The 13,331-nt window shown below is 44.5% G+C and overlaps 1 protein-coding gene across 1 annotated transcript in view; it reads left to right on the top strand.

Moving 5' to 3' along the window:
- GALNT16 (polypeptide N-acetylgalactosaminyltransferase 16) overlaps positions 1–13,331 on the top strand; it is a 512,323-nt gene that overhangs the window by 407,891 nt on the left and 91,101 nt on the right. Inside the window, exon 6 of the mRNA XM_086937043.1 lies at positions 7,673–7,794. Within this exon, the coding sequence (XP_086793169.1) occupies positions 7,673–7,794 (122 nt within the window). The remainder of the gene's footprint in view (positions 1–7,672; positions 7,795–13,331) is intronic.

The following is a 13,331-nucleotide window of genomic DNA, read 5'->3' as shown; positions in this document are numbered from 1 at the left end:
GTCAGAAGGCCACGGCAGCTTGCACCACCCATGCCCTCGCTAGCGTTGCCAATGACAGTACCTTCACAACTAATCATCACACTCTTACAAGTGTGACAATTGAGACTTTAAATATACATTAAAAATGATTAATGCATGCCGCCCAAGCTATTCTTTTAGCTTTGGGTGGTAGGTATTAGTGATTTTATTCTATATTTAATTAATAAACAACTGTTGTTGTGCTCCTCAGAAAATTGGTAAACAGCGCCACCAAGTGGCAGGCTGTTATAAGAAACGGTGTTGGCAATGTGGTGCCGGTGCTGAGCACCGGAAACCACTGGCTCAAATTAAACACTGTGTAAGCCACAGAAAATACAGACCAGGAAATCCCGCTACACCGACAAGAAAGACAAGACTCAAATAAACACTCTATCACACACGGTGTCTTGTATCGATCACATGACTAAATTTAAGCCAAGAGAATATGCAGGTGCCTAGCTGAGCTCACGAGAGTCAGCAGATGGCCTTCACAAGTAATACAAATGTAAACAGTTTTGGCTGAGCAGGATGGATTACATCCAAGAGTACATGTGTCCTACAGGTTACAGTTAAAATGTACTAAAATACTGTAAATGCGTAGTAATTTCACACTTAAGTGTCATTCAATAGAAAGACCCAAGAGCCGCAAACTACATCTCCTCATTGAAATTAAGCCTGGGTGGAGTTTGCAGATTTAAAAAAACTCAGCCGAGCTACGTGGAGTTCCACGAGCGGTGGGGTGGTTTGGTCACACCCATTTGCATTGATTTTCAGCACCGGGGGTTTATTCTGCGCTGGAAAATAAAGGTAAACGGCACCATGCACAGCGCAAGAGGGCGCTGCTTATTGTCTGCCACTCGAGTAGATTTTCTACTCGAGCGGCAACTTTCTCAATGCAAATGGAAAGTTTCTCAATGCGAGCGGTCACGACAACCCGTTTCTGTCAGCATTGAGAAATCAAGCGCCCGTGTTGAAATCTCACCAGGATTTTTTGTGCTTGCAAACATGACGTTGGGGGGCACTACCGATTAAAATGCTCGCCAGGAGGTGGATTTTCCTTGCTTACGCTCACCAACTCAATGTTGGGGAGAAAGAGTGAGGGAAAAAACATGTGCAGAAAACTCTGCAAACAGAGAGGAGTTTACCACCCAGGCTTAATGGAAATGCTGTATTTATGTAATATAATGGATCATTTCCATGTTTAAGACCATTTTGGGATTGGGAAGCCATTAAACAAAGAAAGATCGGCAGCTAACAGCGAGCAGTTTCAAAAGTATTGTGTCAATGTTCTGTGTAGAAAATGGATTCTCAGCCTTGGCAAGACTAAGATAACTCTGCATTTACTGCTTCTTTCAGAAATCATACCAGTAATAATCTAAACTTTTAGGATCTCTATCCTGGGAGACCTTGCGTCTTTCCTATTGGGAGGTCCTCGCTAATATTTTTGGGCTGCCTCAGCCTTGTCAGATTTTGAGCGGCGTCCAATGGAGGACAAGTGAGTCGAACAGGCAATCTGCTCTATATATCTTCTAGTTTCCCGACGCAGTATCGGCGCTACAGAGAGGGAATGATACTTATGAAATACTAGAAGCACTTCAATCTGTTTGCTTATCACCATCCTGGTTTGAGTTTATAATAGACTCTGGTTTATGGATAGCGGACATCGTTCTACGGTCACTTCCTTCGTTGAGTCTACTTGAAATCATCCAGGGCAATCGAAGTAAGGCTTAAGTTCAGCTTCACTGACAGAAGTGGTTGGACAATATATAATCAATGCTTAATTTGTAAAATAATAAGTGCCAGGGCGCTACCAGGCGGCCACCGCAGCTCGCACCACCTACTGCCCCTGTCATCGCTGCCAATGACTGTACCAAAACGGTACCATCTCTTCCCTGCAAGTCTGACAATTGAGATCATACCAGGCCCCCAAAGCTAAAGGAATGGCTGGGTAGGCAGGTATTAGTAATTTAGAAATGTATATTATATTCATAAATAACGGTTATATGCTAAATTAGATGAGCAGCGCCGCCATGTGGCAGACTGTCAGAAGTGCTGGTGTTGGCAATTAAGTGTTACAGCAAGAGAGGACCTGGCCTGGCAGTTTGGGCTGGACTGTTTCCATTGGGTACAGGGTCAAGACTGATTTGCATATGGCTGGGTCCAAACTGGAATGGCATGGTGAGCAAACAAAAAATATATGGATTTAGGCCCAGATCTCTGTACTGGGGTAAATGTACGACATTGTTCTGCATTCTGTCCATCAATTGTTGTTTTTGCAGTTGACAATTAAGTGCCTGTGCCGTGCACTAGAAACCAACGGCTCAAATTAAGCACTGTATATACTACCACGCATATTTGTTCTGGACCTATTTTCAATGTATAGATTTATGGGCTGTCAGTTCTAAATTCCACCTACCCCTTTTCTCTTATCTGTAGTATTTGTTTAGGATGTGTTCCTGATAGTGGACTTTCAGGCTTTTCCAAATACAAAGGAGGGAAGCAAAGTGTTGCTTTATCTCACAGAAGCTGCTATTAATGAAGTGCGTTATCCAATAGCCCGGCTCTTGCTCTTGATGCCCCACCATCCACAGGGATGTTGACAGCCAAAGTCAAAGGGGTCTCCGCGCTTCAATTGGGGCCGGGCCGAACTGGCCGTAGCGGGCATCGGGCATTTCCCAGGAAGGGTGGGCGCTGGTGTTGCAGCATTAGGCAAAACAAGAAATAGGAGGGAGAAGGAGGTTAAACCAAACTAGGTCGGCCTCCAGTCAGTATCAGAAATACAGGAACCCACTTTAAAGGGTTCAGAGACCTAGTTGGTGTATATGGTTACTGTCAATTATGTGAGTGTGTACCAAAAAATGAGAAAGAAAAATTTCTTTCTAGAGTCCCCTCACTCACCGGTGTTGCCCCACGGTGACATGCTTCATCATTGGGGCCATCCCAGTTCTCTACGAAAAGGGGCGTGCTGCGACTAGCGGACTACGCAGGAGCACTTGTTTGTGAAATGACTATGTGTGGTGTAAAGTGTGGTGATGGTGGAGTGGGTGTGTGATTAAAAATACCGTGCTAGTGGGCCTCAACAATTTATTTTGCTCCTAGTGTGGTGTATTAAAATGGGGTAACACTGTGTTCTAACTTTAAAATTGGGCTAGATCAATGTTATGGTCGACATGTTTCAAGCTCCCCAAGCTTTTCATCAGGACCATACAGGGTCCAGCCCTGTATTTTCCACTCCTATATTTTAATAAATAGGTTTTTTTTAAAAATAGTTGTTGTACTATACGCTGTTAATGATTAGACATGCGTTTTTTATACATACGATTTGTATCCTATTCGTATTTATACATAAGTGTTAAGTTACATACTTGAGTATGCGGTCGGGTGAGGATTGAACAGGTAGTACCGAGCGAGTTTGCCGATGGGAACAATGTTTCCACGAGGCGATCCTGCCCTCGCCTGAGACCATGAAGTGTAACTTAACACTTATATATAAATACGAGTAGGGTACAAATCGTATGTATAAAAAACGCATGTCTAATCATTAACAGCGTATAGTACAACAACTATTTTTTTTAAAAACCTATTTATTAAAATATAGGAGTGGAAAATACAGGGCTGGACCCTGTATGGTCCTGATGAAAAGCTTGGGGAGCTTGAAACATGTCGACCATAACATTGATCTAGCCCAAATTTAAGGTTAGAATACAGTGTTACCCCATTTTAATACACCACACTAGGAGCAAAATAAATTGTTGAGGCCCACTAGCACGGTATTTTTAATCACACACCCACTCCACCATCACCACACTTTACACCACACATAGTCATTTCACAAACAAGTGCTCCTGCGTAGTCCGCTAGTCGCAGCACGCCCCTTTTCGTAGAGAACTGGGATGGCCCCAATGATGAAGCATGTCACCGTGGGGCAACCCCGGTGAGTGAGGGGACTCTAGAAAGAAATTTTTCTTTCTCATTTTTTGGTACACACTCACATAATTGACAGTAACCATATACACCAACTAGGTCTCTGAACCCTTTAAAGTGGGTTCCTGTATTTCTGTTGCAGCATTAGGGCCAATTTTGTCACTGGGGGCCAGTTTTGCAGCTGTGTTGCAATATCGGCCCCCGGTAACAAAGGCAGCCGTGCTTCACACTTGCACCTCCCACACACCCTTCTGGGGGAAGGTCTGACATAGTTGCCAGGGCTGCTTTGGGTTCTCAGTCCGGCTCTTACCTGGGGTATCACTGTCCCACTCTTACAAACCATCTCTGCAAGATACATATTAGATCTAGAAGGAAGCACTTTGTATGTGGGTGGAAATTAAACAATAATCCCTCCTTGTTGAATTATTCCCATCACCAGGAATTCTTCAAACCATGGGATACCATCCCCACTTCAACTCCATGTCCAATCCAAAGTGTTCTGATCCGTGGGTAGCTTGAAATGATGTTTCAAGAAGGTAGGGGGTATTGTAGATGTATTACAATGACCCTGAGCAGCTACCCACCCTCCTCTTGTGTCTGACACAATCACTCAGACATCCCTCCTAGGGATTGCAGTTGCAGTGCTACCCTTTGTTGACGGTCAGTGCAATCATGCCAGGAAAATCCATTTCCTTAAGGACCCCTCTACTCTGAAACGCAGTCTCGTTTTTTTGGGGACAGGTCAAGTCTGCCCCCGCTGGCCTCGTTTCTCCTGTTATGCATGTGTTTACCGTCCTCGTTTTCCTTCTAACATTTCACATTGCTACTTTCAACTCGATTGTCATGTCAGAAATAAGGCAAAAATATCCACATACTACTGAAGTCTGCACAATTATATACAGCAAAGACAGGAAAGGAAAGCATCAGCAAGTGCCACTGTGCAGCAGTGAACATCTAGTGCTGACCCCTCTCTAATCTGCATGACGTCTTCAGATGCTCTTCATACAGCCCTTCGACTTAAAGTGCATTTTCATATAAATAACGAACAAACATTGGCAAAAGTAATACATTTCACTTTCGGTACCTATTGGCTTTGCCAATGCTTGTTGGCAATGCTTGTTGGCAATGCTGTACGGGGGCAGCAAAAAAGCATTTTTTTCTGATTCTGTGCAGAAGAAAAAACAAAAGGCGTGAAGACTCAATTGCTCTTGGGTGGTGTCATTTCGCAAGCACGCAAGCACAATGACTTATGCACATGCATGTGTCTCTACACAAGTGTGTGCATGTGTCACTAGGTATGTGCACACCTATGAAATTGTGCTGTTCTCCTTTACTGATCCAAGATGGTCTAATTGATCAAACGTACCATGAAAGTGTTTTTTTTTGTAAGGCGAGGAGCTGGCAAGAATTTACTACCACGGCCTTCAACAAAATGAAAATAAACAAGCATTTGCAAATCAATCGGTCTCACCTTTGGGACCTTATATGTATTTAGCTATGCAGCACATTAGCCTGTGGTGCTGAAGCATCTACTTTCTTTAACATGGAGGGAAAGTAAGCACCCAACTGCGTGACATGCCATGTATGGGAACACATGGAGAGATATATTGGCTTTCAGTGGGAAATGGTATAGTCCAAAGCTATGTTTTTAATATAAAACCAGGGCCTTCGGTGATGATATCACTGAAAATACAAGATTTGTAAAAAATATTATTGTCTACAGGTGCTCGTGGAAGACAATTTCTATGAACTGGAATCTAGAGAATGGTAAAGTGATTCTAGTATTTTACCGACCTCTGCTGGTCGTTTTATATCAAGAAAGTTAAATAGAGGCAGTTGCCAGAAAAATAAAAACCAGAAAGTCCCTCAGCAGAAAGTAATTCTTGTATTTTACTGACCTCTACTGGTCGTTTTTTATCAAGACAGTTAAATAGAGGCAGTTGAACAGACAGAAAAGTCCCTACGTGGATGCAGACAAGTCCATACACATATAAGTATATACTAAAGTATATACAAGAGGTCTTAAATGCTCAACCTAAAAACCGACTACACCGTTCCCCCAAAGTCGGTCGAGCCTGGGCAGTGCATGCGCTGCTCTGCAGGTCATGCTGTATTAAGTTTTGGATTTGAAGCTGCGCCCACTCTCTGCCCATATTTTTCATTGGCTTGTGTCGTTGTCCTTTGTAAATGCTGTCTTCTGATTCCTTAATCACCTTGTTAGTCCCTCCTCAGTACCGCCTTGTCTTCATTTGAATCCTCCCATGAGGACTGGCTCTTTTACTTCTGTTGCTACACAGTTTGTTTTATTTAGTCCGTAAGCACTATTTCTTTTAATGGGTTTTGCCCTACTGCCGGCACGACGTGCTTTCCTTACATTCAGCGCGCCATGCGGGCTTTCACTTTCCAAGCAGCCGGGACAATGGTGGCTGCTTCTTAGCAATGCCATAGGTCTTGCGTTTTGGAGAGTTTGAGCTATTGGCATTGTTAAATGCAATAGCTTAAACTCTCGCAAATGCAATACCTATTGCATTGCAAATAATTTGTTTGTCAAATCTCCCATGCCAAACTTTCACGTGCATGAAGGCCGCAGCCCTTTCTTTAGAAGAGCTGTGTCTAAGTAAAGGTGAGCGGCCGCTGCTAAAGTGAAACCACAGCATGGGGGCTTTTACAAAAAACGCATTTGTTTGACAAACAGATAATTATTTTTTTTTTTAAACCCCGCAATTCACTTTAATAGAGGCCGTGCACCTTTTGTTAGACACGCCTTTTTTTAAAGAAAGGTGCACGGCCTTCATGCACATAAAAAAGTGTGGCCTTAGGACTTTGACAACAAAAATATATATTTGCAATGCAATGGGTCTCACTTTTGCGAGAGTTTAAGCTATTGGCATTTAAAATGCCAACAGCTCAAACTCTCATAAATGCAAGACCCATTGCATTGCAAATGCTTGTTTGGGCAGCGGTATAGAAGCACACATTACCCCACCCCTTTCTGGCTAGGTCGGTGATGTGTAGCCGCCTACATGTATTCGTCCTGATTATATTTCTCAACCCCTTCCATCACACTGCTGGGCTCCGCGCCCCAAGACAAGAGTACCTCAGTGGCCCCCGCGCACAACGCTTCACACGTAGGGTCACAACAAATACAACCAATGACTCCGCCCACATTGTAGTGCGCTACTCCTCTGAAAATGTGCTTTGGTGCCCCACATGGTTGTGTGAAGCACTTTATAAATGCTGCAGTTCAATACTACTCACCGATTGGAGGTGGGATTGCAGAGTAGTCTGCGCCCCCACCTCATCTCCACCCCCTGTCTCTCCTTGGTCGGTGAAGAGCCGATACGAGCACCCCAATCGGAAAGGTAGCCCAGGGCAAAACCTGACTCACATAATGATAATGCCAAGTATGTTTACACATGGAATCAAATGCAGACATTGCTGGGACTTGTTCTACTGGGACATCCTGTGCTAATGTGCTTGTTGAGTCAATATTGTTGTTTTGGCGAGTCCCATACCTTGGCTAATAGTATTTCTACCAGTATCATTTTGTGAGGCACATTACCAATAATGATTTATCTATTATTTCTATGATTTATTGATATGATTATTTGGGGCCATTGATCAGAATGAATTGCTATTATTGTGATGTATCGCAGAAAAGCATGTTGCTGGTGGAGAGTGACAACAAAATTAACACAATTTTCTGCTTTTCCTGCTTCTCCTCCACCAGGGCTCATCCGCTCGCGGGTACGCGGAGCAGACATGGCCATGGCCAACATCCTCACCTTCCTGGACAGTCACTGCGAGGTGAACAACGAGTGGCTGCAGCCGCTGCTCCAGCGAGTGAAGGAGGTAAGGGCGGTGCCAGGAGGAGGGGTGTGGGATGAACAGGGGGCAGGTCAGAGGATTGTGGGAAATGAGATCCACCTAATTGGAAGAATTGCACCCTCCACTCTTCCCATGTGTTGATATTGGACATTCAACCCTACCCATGCAGTCTTCCCAGGTGAAGCTATTCCACATTCCACTCTTACCAGGTAAAGGAACAGTGCACTCCACCCTTCCCAGGTCTGGGTATTGGACACTCCACTATTACCAGATGAAGCTATTGAGCACTCTACTCTTCCAGGGTGGAGGTATCGTAGCCTGAATTCTTCCAAGGTGTGGCTAATAAACACTCCACTCTGCCCAGGTTGAAGTATTGGACACTCTACTCTTTCCATCTGATGGTGTAGTGGACTCTATTCTTCCACAGTGGAGGTATTGTACGCTCTGCTCTTCCCAGGTATGGGTGTTGAACATTCCATTTTCCCAGATGAAGGTATAGTGCCCTCCACTCTTCCCTGGTGTGGGTATTGGGCACTCCATTCTTCCCAAGTGAAGGCGTAGTGCATTCTACTCTACCAGGGTGGAGATATAGTACACTGCGGTCTATACGGATGGAGGTACTGCACAAACCACTATTCTGGAAAGGGTGTTTTGAACAATCAGAGTATGTTTAGTGAGGAGCAATAACTTTATGATGGTTTCTTGTCTCACTTCATGCAGTTGATTTCCAATGAATCCAGACTGCAAACAAAGCATCATGAACTGGAGTCCTAGCTCTGCTACTGACAGCGTGTGTGACCTTACTTGTTTTAGAACAGAAGCGCAGGAAGGGACTTGCTGGATCTTAAAGTCCAACTCCCTCCCCAGCTATAGTGCAAGAACCGTTCTTAAATTAATGCACTAGGACCCCTCCCAGAGTCCCACTTGATCCCCACACTACCCTCCCACCCATGTTGGGGTGCGGGAGCGTTCACTATACTATTGAACTCCCCTTTATTTTAACAAGAGTTTGCTTGAACCCTTGCTGGTATGGGTTTGAGTATGCATGCTCCCCCTCTTCCCCTACAGAAGTGCACAATGTTTCTCGAAGACGTGCCGGATGATTTAGAGTTGGGCGGTAATTGAAAATATTTCAATTCTGGGTGAAGTGCTATATCTGGGAAGATTCTACAGTGGAAGTGTTCTCCTTCACAGGAGTGGATTAGAATCACGGAGGACAGCCCATGGTGGATTCCTGTCCACATTTTCCACTTCCTCTAGAAATCAGAGGATCACCTTTACCACGGTCTCTAAATAAGGCCTGATGTCTTCTCGCTCATCATAAACAGCATATCGCTCTTTCTCGATGAAACATTACCACAGCCCTGACTAAGCAGGTGTGGAGCTAGAGACCTTTGCATCAAGACCAGAAAGCAGCAGGTCGAGTGGACAGCCGCAGTGGGACACATCTTCTGTGTTTCCATGCCACTCCGCATTACGAGCGTCTCATCCGCGCGGGTCATCTGCGGAGCCCGCCTCATTGATTCTGGAACTGCAGCCGTTCATTACAGGATTATCTCCCTCCTGGCGGCCATTGGAGCTGGCAGCCAGACATAACACCGAGTAGGCCGCACCAATAAATGTCGTCTTCCATTATTTATGCGGAAAGGAGGCAGCTCCATCCAAGTGAGCAGCGAAGCCGCGACAGCGGGGCAGATCCATCTTCCTCCGTCTCACCACCAGGCACCATCAGGGATCCAGAACTGTCTTCTCGAAGCCGCTGCCGCCATTTACCGTGGACACAGGGTTCAGTAATGAGACTATCACTGCCTGTACATTCCCTCCGCCCAGGAGACGCATTTGTCCGAACGAACACTTAAGGTCGCCTGAGCCCCATCTCGGCTTCTGACAGCGTCTGTGGGATGTGGAAGATCTGACCAAATGTGACTCCAAGTCAAGATGCTACAGTAGCCTAAGAGATGCACAGTTCATGTTAACTTTGTGCTTTGGCGCCAGTAGCAGAACCCTGCTGCACTCCCGTCGCACATCCGAGGCAGTAGAGAGAGGTACGTCATCATCCTGCGACCGCTAGACTTGAAAGCATAAAATAGAGTTACTCTGGGCACCCAGGAAGGAGTTAATACCTAATTCTTGTATTACAGTTTCTATAGTTTGGGCGCCTATTTCTTTGGGGCTCCTTATGGGCGTAAAGTGCTACATAAATGCAAAAACTATGGAATCTCTTGGGTAGATGTAAAAGCCCTTTACCTGTTTCCAATGACTCAGAGCGGGAAGAGGTTGATAAAAACATCTCATTGCATAATTGTGTGCCCTAAAACCTTTCCAGAAGAGTAAATACCCACCTCAGCTAGATTTTAACGCCCATGTTGGACTTCCCTCTAAGTGCAGTCTGCGCTGCTCCAAGCACTTTTAACTTTAAGGAATGGGATCAGGGTATTTGGACTAGGTTCAGCGTAAAACGAATAACCATCTTAATTCTAAGGTTTTTTTCCCTTTTTTTCAAAGTTCTAGATTCCTGCATAGGGGCTAGAAGTAGGGGGGCTGGAGGGGAAGGATGCAGCACTCCCCCCCCCCCCCCAATAACCTTGCTGGCGTTTAGAAGGTGACTGGGCAATAAAGAATCTTGTTAATTTTGCTTCTATCTTGTCAGATTTGCTCCACGTTCCAAGACAAAGGACAGAAGTCTTGCTTTGTCGCCTGACAAATTGCTGCTAATTCGGAAACTGGCATTTGCTTTTATCTCCCTGACTGCAGAGTGAGATGATTTTGTAATAGTGGCCTAGGTGACAATGTTGCTGGCGTACAGGAAGTGTGAAATGCCTGTAAATTCACTATGCACATTAAAAACAAATATATATATATATATATATATGCAATTAGGAAAGCAAAAATGAAGCACAATTGAATAGGGTCAAAAGATATCAACACACTTTACTTGATGATGCGCAAATGATACATATTTGCTGACACCAAATATCCGCGCCCTGTCATTTGTGCGCTATATATAGTTTTACCAGTAAAACTCCACGTCTATGCACATTTTGTAGCCATTTAAACAGAAAATGTGCTGTCTGTAAATAACAGTGCACTACAACACCAGTGCTCCACAATGCACCACAAGCTGCATAGCGCCCTCTCTTGAATGGGCGTGGTTCATGTTCTACACTTGTTCTTTGCGTGATGCTTACATTTTTCACACACCCTGTGACTTCAGGGATGTACCATTAGTGACAGCACCCCCACTGTGAAAATTGTTCCAGCACCACTGGACTCCTGTGCCAGCTACGTTTGAGGGCATATGTTGAAAGTCCGCGCTATATAAAAACGCATAAATAAATAAATAAATAAAGCGTAGATAGACACCTCTCATGTACTCTCACACTGCCATGAAGGCCTAGGCTGTTCTGAGCATGTGTATCCCTTTAAAGTGGGTTCTGGGGCTGCCTAGGTGATTGGCAACATATATTTTCACAGTTGTATTTCCCAGATCTTTCTCTTAAAGTGGCAGTAACTTTCTCAGCTGAAGTTAGATGCAAATATTTGAAAATTGAGCTTGTTTGAGCCCCGTCTGCCAGGTACTTTTACCAGTTGAAAAGAGGATTTTGGGCTCAGTTATTGATTAAACAATACTGCACATTTCTAATCTCATTTGTGAAATTTACTCCTTATATAGGTATATATTTTTGGAGGGTTTTCATTTACATTATATGTTACGATGCTATTCCAGCTTGATCCAGTTGTTGCGTTGACCCACATCTTTTAGGTCTCGCCTGAGACCCCGCATGAACTGCCGCTTGCGACAATCTAATGCTACTGGAAAAAAAAATCTAATCATACTTACCATTGTTGGCTGCTTTGTCACTCTTATTTTTTTCCTTTTCATGAACCAATCACTGATTGATTTCTTGATTAGTTTTCCTCCGCGTTGCTTGCACCAGGATTGTAGGCCTTTTACTTGTTTTTTTGCTTTTGTTTGCAAAAAAACTTGAAACCATCAAAGCTGAAACTTACACTCCCCAGCAGTTCCAAGAATTGAACACAAAAATTAGCAATAATGAAACTTTGTGGCATGTGACCAATTTCCAAGACATATATTTCAGCCGCGTGTTGCTTTTATTGATGAAAAAGCTGTAAACATATTTGCTTCATTCAAGACTGTTACCAGGCAGTATGTGATTTTCTGAATTACCAGTTGCTGCTGTGTCACATTTACTTATTTGTTGTTTACCCCTTTTATAATTTAGAGGAGGTTTTATTCATCATTAAACAGGCAGTGATTTCAAAAGGTTTATATTTCACCTTTACCTCTATCCACTACTAACACCTAAAATCACCCCGCTTCCCTTTACCTCTACCCACCCCTGAACCCCAAGTCACCCTGACTTCACCTCCCTTTACCTCTGCTCACCCCCGAACCACCAAGTCACCCTGACTTCACCTCCCTTTACCTCGACCCACCCCAAATGTTCAAGACACCCATACCTCCATTTATGTCTACCCACCCCAAACGCTCGTCATCCTCCTCTCCCTTTACCTCTATCCACCCCAAATGCTCAAGTCATTTACTTTCCTTTACCTCCACCTGCCCACGAACCCTCTGCTTTCAAAGGTGTGTTGTTTTTCCAGTTACTTCTCCCTACACCTTCCTCCTACATTGATGCTCTTCTTGTTCGGCTCCTCCCCATTGCCGCTCTCCCTCCACCCCTCCCCCTTCGTTGCTCACCCTCTGCTGTACCACCTCAATAAAAGCACTCAAAGGTCACGCCAACGGGTTTCAAGAGGCTACAAAGATGCAAACAGCACTGCGCTCCCTGCTCTGCGTGGCCTTTTTACCGCTGCGGGCCTACATGACGAACTTTAGCTCTGGCGTAATATAATTAAAACATTTTTAAAGACATACTAAGAAAATTGATCATTGCCCCTCGCGTACAGCACTGGCCGGGGGAACGTCCTTTACAACGGAACCTTTACAACGAAGTACCGTTACGACGCAGGTTTAACAACGAAAGTGATTACAACGACTTTCGCTGGAGGGCGCTCTAGGATAGGTAATAGTTTGATTTACTATCCAACACCTTCCCTACTATCCACGGGGACTGGAGTTGGAATAGTAAATTAAACTATTCACTATCCAGCGCCCCCCAACGCAAGTCGTTGTAACGACTTGCGTTGTAAAACCTGCGTCGTAAGTGTACGCGTTGTAAAAGCACGCGTTGTACCGTCATACATCCCACTGGCCGTGCACAGGGCTTTTTTTCAGGACTTCGCCCATACTGCACAGCAGCAGCACTGTTGTAAAACACAGCAAAAAGAAATGGATAAAGGCAATAACTCTCCCATAGTCAAGACCCATTGGCCTTTGCCAGTGCTTGTTCTGCATGCAGTTGCTAGTCCTATGTCTATGATGGGGATGGTGAGTCTAGGACAACTAGTCCATTTTATACCATCAAAGATGGTGGGGTGTCGCTTGATAGTCCTAGTTCTGTGATTATGGATGGTGGGTCTGGTCCCGGTTTTGTGGCTGGGGAGGGTGGATGCGGGGTTATACACTCTAATTATAT

The sequence above is a fragment of the Lissotriton vulgaris genome, chromosome 9, assembly GCF_964263255.1.
Source record: "Lissotriton vulgaris chromosome 9, aLisVul1.2, whole genome shotgun sequence".
NCBI classification, from domain to species: Eukaryota; Metazoa; Chordata; class Amphibia; order Caudata; family Salamandridae; genus Lissotriton; species Lissotriton vulgaris.
Note: the sequence above shows the minus strand (reverse complement) of the source record. Positions and strands in the feature narration are given on the sequence as shown.